The sequence below is a fragment of the Anarrhichthys ocellatus genome, unplaced genomic scaffold (assembly GCF_004355925.1).
Source record: "Anarrhichthys ocellatus isolate YVR2014 unplaced genomic scaffold, GSC_Weel_1.0 scaffold52, whole genome shotgun sequence".
Lineage (NCBI taxonomy): Eukaryota > Metazoa > Chordata > Actinopteri > Perciformes > Anarhichadidae > Anarrhichthys > Anarrhichthys ocellatus.
The window spans coordinates 2,682,909-2,694,990 of NW_022280082.1; the positions used below are offsets into that span (position 1 = coordinate 2,682,909).

Consider the following 12,082-nt stretch of genomic DNA (forward strand, 5'->3'; position numbering starts at 1 on the left):
TTTTTTAATATAATTTGAGTGAACAGATCCTTTAAAAAACGTATTTAGGTAATCAGAAATACTGTACTAGAAAACAAATAGACAAACACTCGCACACACAGACAAATACACACCCACATGCATGCAGCTCCACAGTGCGCTGCGAGCCAACACATTATCTGATGCTTAGATGTTAGACAATTTATCTCCGTCTCTGTTGATGCTATCTTAAGATGAACACTGTACTGTGCTCCTCTCAACATGGCCCTGTTCGTTCTGCTCTTAGGGGGCAGAGGCGAGATTATTTCTCAAAGCAGTGCGACACACTGCCTGTCTCACTCTATTCACCCCCCCCCGCCCCCTCTCTTTCTGTCTTCCCTACTAAACCATCCCCCTCTACACTCAGGCTGTGCACCCTGCTCTGTCCTCTCTACTTCAGTCTCAGTCATGCTTGCTTTACATGTTCATACATTTGCTCCGTCTTTACAATTTCCCTTCTCATCTCATCTCTCGCTCTGAACACCCATTCCCCCCTCCATCTGATTTCCTCTTCCCACATCTAAATCACACATCTTTTTCTCCTTCCAACTATAACACCCCGCCTCCTTCAGCCCCGCTCACTTTTCTCTGCGGGATAAAAGCGAGCGTGTTGCTCAGGTGTACCGATATATAGGAGCTGTAACTGTTTCATTTAATAGGGGGCTCTGTCACTAAATAGAGCGGCTTCCTGGTATCTGATGCAGGAACAAAGAGAGGGTCTGCTGGGTCCGAGAGGCCTACTTTGTGACAATTGCTTATCTGATGGGGAAACAGTGGAGGCCGGCCCACACAGTCTTAAACTATTACTCTCTTATCCGATCGTGGCTTCGAGCAAGTAAATGAGCGCTTATGTGAATGTTGAGATTCTTTTGGAGAACTTCATTCGGTGAAATGGTTTTATAATTGTTGCCTCAAATTTGTATCAGTAGTCTCCTTTCCTGCCTGTATTTTGTTTTGTATTCCACCTTTTTTATATTGTTATACTGTCACGAGACTCGAAGTTTCACAATGTGTGTGTGTGTGTGTCCTTCTGAACACAAGCGATACACGGAGATAAGAAACAATGATGACGTTGGATCTCATCTACCGCGGGTTTGCGCATCACTGAAACGCGATGACATTTGGGTTTTGAATGGACCAGACAAGGAATATGAAGACATTATCTTGACCTCCGCAGAGTTGTGACGTAAATGTTTCACTATTTTTTCCCAAAACTTTAGAAACTCAGTAAATACCCGATAATCCCCCCAAAAATGACATTGAAATTTGAACATGGACCATGCAGATTATTACAACGTCACTTACTGCGCTCATGCTGTTGATCTGATCCAGAGTCAGCTGCAGCAGTTGCTCATCGCCACTCTCAGCCATCAGCTTGAGTGCAGGCTGCTGGAGGCTCTGGTGGTCTTGGAGCAGCAGGGTAGCTATATGTCTGATACACTGGAGAGGAAGAGAGAGGGAGAGAGGCCGGAGGGGCGAGGGGGAATAAATGGAAAGATGTGTTGATGGACGGATGAATGGAGGCAGGGGTGAGATAAAGGCAAAAGTGGGATGAAAACAGTAAAAAGGAGTGAGGGAGAAAAAAAAGAGGAGAGCAGGAGACAGAGGGAAGAGAGTAGGCAAGGAACAGTAAAGGTTAATCGATGTGCATATACTGTACAGACATGCAGGCACATAATACTTTTAAAAAGGTCGACACACAAACACATACACACACAGTCCTATCCAGTAATATATGGATATCACAATGCAATCTGACGTCCCCGTGCTCTGGCGGTTTCATTCCAGCAGATTCAAATTAAAGCTGTTCAGAACAGAGTAAAAGGCCTCCTTCTACGCCTCCCACCCCTCTTCCCACACTAATATTAGACAGCCAGGCAGACACTAGCCCATTCACACTGAATAGCATTAGCACTAAACTAATATCACAGTCAGCCGGAGCCAGACGTACAGAATGGCATTAGGCTTACTACTTCCATGGTGCTCAGTAGGGCATGAATAGCATTAGGGGCAGTCAGATATCAAAGAGCGGCGAGTGCCTATAGTACATTGCAAAAAGCACTGAGCTGATGCTAACATGTTGCTGTGGGTAACATGCTTAATAGCTTCAGGCTCCTGTATTAAGATATGGGGTAAAATGGTGGCACTGCAGTGAGATATTCATAATGTTTATCGGAGGGGAATCGAAAATGTGTTGAAGCCGCGTTTTTTTCTTTGGTTCAAAGCTTTCACTATCCTCACTGTATTTGAAGTAATAATCTTTAAGATTTTCATTTAAATAAAGGTCAGTTAAGTCACCATCGACATACCCGGGAACAGTGGCGCTCTGCTCTTCAAAACTATTGGTCTTTGGTTTTCAACACTCTTTCAGATGTTTTAGGGGGTCCCTACTGACCCAAGTCCACACAGTGCCATCTTTAGAGTACCAAGTCATATACAATGTACAAAGATATAATGTCATAACTAACCTTAGAAAAATTAACTATACTGTGAGAGGCTCAAGAGAATGTTTTTACAAAAAATGTCCGTCTAATCTTTTTTTTCTGCGTGTTTTGTTTGTTTTGTTTCTCTTCAAAATTTGAAGCATGGAGATATTTGTTACTTTTGAATACTGGATTTTTACCAACATCTCCAGGAATGAAAATACTTCAGAAGAAGGAAAAGAAAAAGCACAAGTGGTGAATTCTGGATCCAAAACACACTCCTGTGACTACTTCATAAAAGTGTTCAGCCATTTAAATCTTTAAACATAAAGCTGCAGCAGTGGGAAATATTTGGTTTGCATAAATAGTAACTTAATACATAAGATTTTTCTGGGGATGTCGCCACAGACACTTCATAATACGGATATATAAATATTGCAGTTCTTACATCAATGGGCCATAGGCTCAATTGCCATCGTGTTACCTCATCCAACAATAGATAAAAGACGTTGATATCAGTGAAAATCTTTGTGTAGTTTAATCCCCAAAAAATATTTGTATTTTATCAAACTAAATGTTTAGCTGTAAATAACTAGCAGCTATAACTGTCAGATACATTTTGTGGACGTAACGGTACAGTCATTCCCTCTGAAATGAGTCAAAGTAAAGCAATGAAGTGTTTGATGTTTACCTGCACAGGAAGCTTGTGTTTGGTGCTGTAGATGGATCGCACCGTGGTGACGACCTGCTGACCCAGGTCTAGTTTGACCTCCGACGCCCGGCAGCGGGTCAGCAGTGCCGAGGTCAGCACCACCCAGGGGTTACGCTCCGACTCTGCCCTGGAAACAGAGAGCAAGACAGACCGGTGAACGAGAAGTGCGTTTGTTGTGTAGTCCTCTGCTGAACGTGCAAGAGAGGAACATAGACCGGTGAATACATTAGCTGTATTGGTGAGCGTGTTCAGGACAACATATGGTAAAAGAGCATGCAAAACTCCTGTAATGTTAATCCAATACTCTGCAGTCTTGTGCCACCAGATTGTAATCCTCTGAGACAATAAATAAACACAACAGCCACGTAAGAATAACAGCATCAAATCACAGGCTGAAATGAGCTCAGACAGAACTATCAAGGGGTTTGCAGACGATCTAATGAATTCTGACGTGGACATGTAAGCGAGGAGGAAAGATGTTTGACCACTTTACTCCTGCAGTTAATATTAAACACCTACACGCTGCATTTTCTCTCTCTCTCTCGCTCTCTCTGTGAACACCAGGGGGACCAGCTGCCAGCATTGACAGGCGTCACTTTGTTGACACGCTCCTTTTATGAGGTCTTCAAGACCTTTGCTAATGCCTCCAGAGTAACCGATTAGCTCCCACCGAGGCCAGCAAATGCCAACGACGTTAGGGCAATACCACCTTCGTGGATCTTTATTAATATCAGTCATAGGAGGGAAAAAAATACACCTATGGGAACCAGAGAACGACTCATTATCTGTTAATTAGATCTTGGTTGACGGATGGATCCTGTTGAGATGATTAATTCCATTAATATTATCATGAGCATGGCCTGGAGTCAATGCTATAATCGAGTCCCTCTAACTGCCCACTAACATCAATGGTTATGGACGTTGTGGTTGTTTAATAAAAAGGATGAATAATCTAATCTATCTATCTATCTGAGCATGCCACTTAACCCGCCGACGGAGCGCATTACTGTCCGCGGTCATCGAACAAGTCCGAAGACACACGCGTCAATCGCTACGAAGCGATCTCGAGTAAGAGGCTGCTGTCCGGGCAGCGACAGGTCATAGTGTGTTTCTGTAACCTTGTTTGTTTTAAGTTTAACTGTACTGTTATTGTGTATGTTACGGACCACTGAGTCCCGTTCAGTGCTGTGAATCATAATTGTAGTGCCGCTGCTGTAATAGTTTTGTACCACACTGCCGAGCTTTGTGGTGTTTGAATCCGTAACCACGAGTAGGATCGGTAGACTGTATTTTATCAGTGAAACGACCAGTGCCGCCGCTGACGAACCTAAGATTGTTGGGCTTCTGTGTAATAAAGTTACACACACACACATGCACACACACACACACACGCACACACACACACACGTCGTTAGGCTCCTATCTATCTGTCTGTCTGTATCTATCTATCCATCTATCTATCTTTCTATCCATCCATCCATCCAAATGCAAAGTCAAGGCCTCATTATATCTGTATCAGGTATTTAACCTTAGTTAGAAGAGCTTCATCACTCAACTATCAGAGTCAAGCACCACTTCAAAGGAGGTTATATGTTTCCAGAGGTTAAAATAAAATGGTACCGATAGGCCAGCACTGCTGAAAGTTATATGTATGTGATTAACGTGACAAGCAGTACATTAAATATCAAACAGTCCGGAAAGGAAACGGAGGTGATTGGAGATGGGAGGATGAATCTGATATGAACAAGGGCTATGTTTTACTCCGGGTGCTTTCACATGATAAAGGGTAGATGGTAACAAGCTGATAAATCCTCAGTGATATGCTGAGAAATTAAAGAAAAAAGCAAAGCGGTTGAACCCTGATGTCAGATTAGGCGGCTGAAGGGTGTCTTAAGAAAGCTCGTTAGAGGAATGAGACCCTGTGATGTGTGTATGTGCCTGTGTATATCTGCAAAAGGAGATGGTGTGTACGATAGAAAGAGCTTTGAAATGAGAAAGAGGGAGACAGCAGGGAGGACAGCGGGGCTCCTGTGTTTGACCATCGGTATCAAAGGCAGCTCTCCATCCAGCTACCGGGGGTGTCTTGTCCTGACAAGCCGCTTCACCTTCGGATGATGCGGCCATGGGAGCAAACACTTGTGCCGTCTGGCACACCGCTGCTTCCTGTGCTTTACCAGGGGCACAGGGAGGCTCTGCTGCATGCGACTAAGAGTGTCTGTGTGCTCGCCAAATCTGTCACAGGGCGCAGTGTGAGTCACAGCCAGCCTCCATCCGTGCTTTGAATCATGACTCAGTTTGTGCGGACAGACAAAAGGATAAGCTTTTCAGATGCAACTCAATATAGCCTCTTGTAGTCTCACTGAAACAGATTACCTCTCCACAGATACGCGCAGTAAACACACTTCCATCCCGACCAGGATTAAATGCTGAGTCAGACCAGTAGTTGAGGTTACCTGTGTGTCACGCTCCCCTCAAGTCCTAACGGAACATTTGAAGGTTAAGTTATTCTGAGTTTTGTGTCCCAAATTATGACTGCCGGGTGCAGCGGCCATTACACATAAAATGCACACTAAACACAGATCGGTCCTAAATTTCAGGCTCCTGAGCTTCAAAGAGAGGCAGATTACATCGTAGTGCCTGTTGCAGCAAATTAACTCAAGCGGTTTAAATGAGGCAGACTAAAGCGACAAGCCAAAACAAAATCCGTAATCAGAAGCTGAGTTTGTACTCGGGATAATGTTTGCATTTAAATCAGAATTACAGTACAACAGCTCAGTCCACAGTGACTGAAGCCGACTGTCCCAGCAGCGACGGTTTGACTACAGCTGTTCTGCACTCGCAAAGTCAGAGGAATCTGTGGGTGAACTTGAAGCAGCTGTGTCATCCAGAACCTAATCCCAACCCTCCTATCGCTTCTCAGTTAAAAAGGACACAAAGTCAATGCCAACTCTGCAGTCCATTACTAATGCACGGAGGATTTAAACAGCATTTTAGCTCCTGACTCTTAGTTCTTGATTAGTTTGACACTAGGCGAGACTAGGTGAAGGATGCCATTGTTGCTGACATTCCTGATCCTGAAAGTCTTGTCTCTGGCCACTCCTGACCCAATCACCGTTACATCGCAAGCAGGTTGGGAAGTCGCTGCAGGAACGTGATCCCCTTATCTGACAAAATACAGTTCATTTCGAGGTTGAAAGAGAGAGTATCTTACAGGCAGGTTGTGCTGGCCTTTAAACCGACGCATCACTAATGCACACATGGAAATCTTGTTCATCACCAAACCGACAAAGTTGTCAGAGTCCATAAAGCTGACTTATGCACACACACACACACACTCACACATACATAAACAGCTTAATGAGTTTCAAACAACTACTGGAGAAGAGCTCTACTTTAAATTGCTGATCGAAACTGTTTCAAACAAGAGTCTGCTTCGATTGAGCTGGAAGGAATAAACTCCCGACAGCATAACCCTGTATTGTCTCGGCGGACTTCAGAGCACCACTCGCTTTTAATCAAGAACAATGGAGAAGGAGAAGAGCAATCACATCATTAGGTACTTATCGAAAAAACAGCCAACACTGGCTGAGGCTCATAAGATGCCAGCTGGTGCAAGAAGCCCAGAGCCTGAAGCTTTGTGAAGACGCCTGATTTCATTTCCAACCGGTCTATGTGCAATACGTAGACCTGAGTGATTAGAGGCGGTATTCTCCTTTCATGCTCTCGGGAAATGAGAACACATTGCGCAGACGTCGCCCATTATTATGTCAATGTCTTCATATGTCACTGATTTTGTTAACGAACGAGCGACAGTATAAACGCTGTTCTAAGTGACTGTTAAGAAACAAAACACTCTCACTGAGCAACTGGTGAAAAAGCTCTAATTTTACATTTGAACTTACTGAAGATGCTGAGAGGCATTGCATTGAGAGAGACTGTTAAAAGAGAGAGAAGTAAGTGAGGCGAGTAAGGTTTTAAGAATGTGCGAATGATATTCATCAACCATATATGCCGGATAGCGACAACTCATAAGGAAGTAATAACTGTACTGGAGACGATTACAGGAATAGTTTTGACATTTAGATGAGTTGGATGAGAAGATTAATAGCACTCATGTCCATAGGTTAAATATAAGGCTACAGCCAGCAGCTGATTAGCTTAGCATTAATTCTGAAAAATAAGGCTGGAAACTAAGACTACCTCTTACTCAAAAGTAAGAGGTAGTCTAGAACAACTCGTCATTTTTATTGTTTTTTTTGTACAGATTAGACCTTTGGACAGACCCATGCCAGATGTTTCCCTTTGTTTATAGTCTAAATGCTAAGCTAGGCTAAACAGCCCCGGGCAGTAGCGCTCTATTTTTTATCGACTCCCAAAATGTCAAACCATTGCTTTGACCAAAGGGCAATGAAAAAGAGATAAAAAAAATCATTTGTCTTACACTTCCTCTTTCATCATGGGTGGCCAAGCTTGAAGGAGGAGCGAGAGCAGCTGAAAGTCCTCCCACTTTTGTGCAGCTTCCAGCAGCTCCAGGAAGAGGGCGTATCTCTTCTCCTCATTCTCCACATCTTCTATCTCAACCTGAAAGGAAAGGTGGCGAGAAAGACGGGAGGTGAGAAAGGCAAATCAATTTGAAAACTCAAGAAGCAAAAGGCATGCTGTGAGGCTCTTGATTATAACAACACCAGTTCATTGAACAGGCATCAGGAAAATGAAGAGTGTTGAGTAACTAGAGTAACCATCTGTTCCTTTCAAATTCAGCTACACGTGCAATGTTGCGGATAAATATGTTGATAGATGGCAGCAGGAAGTGGATTTCAGTGATTTGTTATCTTGGACACTTCCACGAGATTCTTTTCCAAAACAAGCGCCACAGAAACAGGAGAGCGGCTTTCATTGATTTCAAATGAAGCTCTCGATTGGGATGGCGAAAACTTGACAACCTGATGATTGCAGTAGAGTTTGTGGGAAAGGCATCCTGCCAAAACCGGAGCCCAAATGAACTGCGCAATCACAAACCCTCAAATCTAGACGAGCGTCAAAGCAAGCTTCAAGCGAGGTGTTGAAAGGGAAGGAACGAGGCTTCATGCGTAATGGCACGTTTCACTGTTCGTTTAAAAAAACGTCACCTGTGGCCAAACTTATTCCATACCAGTATGAGAAGCAGAGTGTAAGAGTGAGAAGGAATGAGGGAGGGTTAATGTGGAAAAAATGAGGCGGAGGGAAAGTAATTAATTTTCTTCTCAGAGGTTGGCTTCTAGGGTGATTTAACAGTTCAGAGAGCGGCTGATTTCTGAGGGGAAAACTACAACCTGCCAAAGCGTGGCTGCTGCAAAGACAGGCTCCGTCACACACATACACACACACACCACAACACACACATCACCCGCAGCCAGACTCATAAAACATAGTTTCAGCCTCAGTGGTGGGATCAAATTTATAGGACTGGATATCCATGTAAAGCCTGGCGATATTTCACCAGTATGAAGGTCTATACATAGTCTCATTGAAACATTTTAAGACACCAGCAACTGTGACTGAACCTGTTAACACACGCCTCTTTTTTAAATCTTTATTATGGCAGTTTTGCAATGAAGCTGGGTTAGTACAGAAACCATCTGTGCACTTCCATCAGTGCTGGTGAGATCTACTGTAGCTCCAAATTACTCATATGTTAGGTTAGCAAATGAAGCTGTCCCATTGAAAATAATTGAGTGAAATGCAGTAAAGCAGTAAAACACTTTTCCTTAGAGAGGATGAATAGCTGCATTAAGACGCCAAAGGAGACCACGGTAATTCTAATACATGATGCAATATTGCCATCAAATTGATAAGGAAACTTTTCGGTGTCACATAAATAAAAATCTGTCATGCTGCAAACGTTAGGTGGATTGGAGCTCCTGTGGCCGCCCCACTGCATGTTGCATCTGCAAAAGGTTACACCTCGCTTTACGCTGTAGATCATTGCGCAGTCAATAGTGGATAAAGCCACACATTGCTAGTTCTCTGGCAACTACTGGAGGCACACAGATGTATCTGCTTGAATGTTGATGAGAAATATAAAATATGAAAGGCACTTATTTTGGTGATTTACATTAGCGACAAAAAGTCCACTGGCCATAAATTCAGCTAGTATGCATCATACCCTAACAGCTATTTTACATATGATGCACAGGGGTCCTTGAATGGCCATAACAAAGATTCCCAGATTCCTTCATTTCTAAAAATGAGTTGAAAAAGTGACAATGGCAAATTAAGATATTCCTGGTCATCAAAGAATGGAAAAATATAAAACAATCTTCACTTTTAAAATAGAAAGTTACAGTCCTACACAAGAATGCTTTGTTTTTTTCCAGTTTTCAAAAACCTGCATAAAGCCTATATTTTAAATAAGATTGCAAGTTAAATAATCAAAATGGAGCATAAAAAGAATAATATAATCATATAATCCACTTGCTCGTGTAATTGTGTTACAACGGACCAATGTGATGGTTGACTGGTAATTAAGCAGAACTCACATTGGCTGATTTGCTTAATAAAGTACCGATACTCTTGCTGATTTTGAGACATCCGTGGTGTTAAACCTCTAATTTACAAGTAAATGCGTATGCAAATAGGCAGCAGCACAGTGGATCCACGCACAGCGGTGTAGTGAAGCGCCTTACGATGGGGGGATGGAGCAATAAATGAGTAGAGCTGAAGCTCAGGACCCTCTGGAAATGGAGGTCATTTGGGAAACAGAAATGGAATCTTAACTACCTGTAAAAAGCCCTCGCTGTAATCTAAAGCTCTCAAATCCATCACTGAATGTAAACTGCAACCCAAAGCCTGTTCATCATCATTATTGCCTTGCTGTGTTATGAACACTGAATACTGAACACTCCCTAGCTATTCAAGCATTTTATAAAGTTGTATTGCCGCATCTCTTCATTTTTTGAAAATGTAAGGGGATGCAAGACCTTGGGATTCCTTGATTATATTTGGATTGCATGTTCTCCATTCAACACACATTGCAAGTTGCATTCAGAGAACATACAAATATGCACTCTTTTCAGAAAGAAATACACACCTACATCCTCTCTTGCACTCACTAATCAACACTCACCTACAGGAGGCCGCAAATAAATAGCTGCCGATTACTATGTGGCTGTGATGAGGCTTTTATTTTCTTAACAAGGAAGGATGGTAATTAATTATGCCCAGTGATTAAAATCAACATTTCCTCTGTGGTGTTGTACAAACAACATGGTGCGGAAGGGCAGGAGGGCAGAGAGAGGCGGGAGGGACGAGACTGTCAGCCAATGCCGTAACACTATAGGCGGAGAAGTGCTGGCAAATTAGATCCGACACACGGCCTCTCGGTCAATCAGTCATCATATATTCTTCCCTTTTGGGTCGATCGAGGCTTTTTCAAACACTTGCAAACTCAGTTCCTATGGTCACTATCCATCTGTCCATCCAAAGATCAGTTACAGCAGTAGACAGCAGGATAAATGCTAATCGCACAGTATATTTGTGAACGATATATTTGTCTTTTTTGGCCCATTACCACTTCCCCATTTGGAGGTTCAAACATCTCCTCCAAATAGCAACTGTCCAATCGTAGGTTAGTACATCATGTAAGTGGCCACAACAGGCCTGTCAAGCTTTAGATTTCTCTACATGCCAAAGAGCCGTTGTGTGTTTATTTACTCTGATGGCGGCTGCAACCGTTAGCATCTCCGACTCACCAGCTAACTCCCTACAGTAGTGACCGTTACTTTCATATATCATTAACCAGCTGCATTCGTTTGTGGGGTTATACTGTTGGTTACATTACAAAAATGTTCAGAACTGCTGTATCCCCATCCACTGAGCTAATGTTAGCTTATTTGGCTAGCTACAGGAGCTATATAGAATAGAAGGGACAATGAGGCGCCGGGGAGCCGGGGGTTCAGTGTCTTGCTCAGGGACACTGACACGTGACACGTCCCAGTCGAGGATCGAACCGTTGACCCTGCGGTTACCAGACAACCCTCTTAAGCCAGTGAGCCACGGTATATCTGATAATAATCCCTCAGGGATAGTTTCAGCCAGTTGAAGACAAATTATTAATTTCACTGATATGAAGCCATTCCAAACGGTAGGGCAAAAAAGAGCGAATAAAATAAGGATAAAGAAACAAACATGGACCACGAGTGAAAAAGCAGATGGTTACACACACACACACAGGCGAACAGACATAATTCCTGTCAACACAGCGATTCATGTAAGCCAGTTTCAACCACTGATACCGAGGGGTCAACAAACAAAACAATACAATGTGAACAACACAGTGCGACAGAGAGCAGCGCATGCACACAGGCACGAAACTGAACACGAACAAAAAGCTGCTAGCTCTCACTGCCTGCTTCAAAAACAGTTTTTTTTTCCACTGGCACAGGAAGCAGCGCTGTTAAAATTATGCCAACCACATGCGACATGCTCGCCTACTGTGACTGGAAGTAGCCGTGCTTTCAGCAAAATGATGCACGAAAAAAAACATGGAGATGAAGTAAGCAGACGGGGAGGCTGGAGTAAATGAATCTTGACTAACTATTGCTGTTACCAGCAGCTGAATTATTACTTTGATGACAACCGTTTACTTTTCAACACAGTAAAAAATGAAATGCATTGGTGCATGTGTGTAAAGTGACTTTCCAAAACTAAGAAGACTGACTGACTAAAAAAAACATCACTTCGAAACTTTTATAAAGTTATACAAGAACGCGGTCACATACACGTTTCTGTAGGACGAACAGCAATTACAGAGTGAGCTGTGGTTTGTCCAAAAGAAGCTTGTGTAGTCAGACCGGGTATCTATCCACTGATTAAAAAGTCTAACCCTGCAGTGTAACCCTGCTATCAGCATATGATATATAAAAAAAACAGGGGGCGGGGGGGGGGGGGG

The 12,082-nt window shown here is 43.1% G+C and overlaps 1 protein-coding gene across 2 annotated transcripts in view; it reads right to left on the minus strand.

Moving 5' to 3' along the window:
- nbas (NBAS subunit of NRZ tethering complex) overlaps window positions 1-12,082 on the minus strand; it is a 127,942-nt gene that overhangs the window by 8,906 nt on the left and 106,954 nt on the right. For both annotated transcript variants that reach the window (XM_031870363.1, XM_031870362.1), the window contains exons 50-52: window positions 7,595-7,734; window positions 3,133-3,280; window positions 1,324-1,458 (exon numbers count right to left, since the gene is read on the minus strand). In XM_031870363.1, coding sequence (XP_031726223.1) covers window positions 1,324-1,458; window positions 3,133-3,280; window positions 7,595-7,734 — 423 coding nt within the window. The remainder of the gene's footprint in view (window positions 1-1,323; window positions 1,459-3,132; window positions 3,281-7,594; window positions 7,735-12,082) is intronic.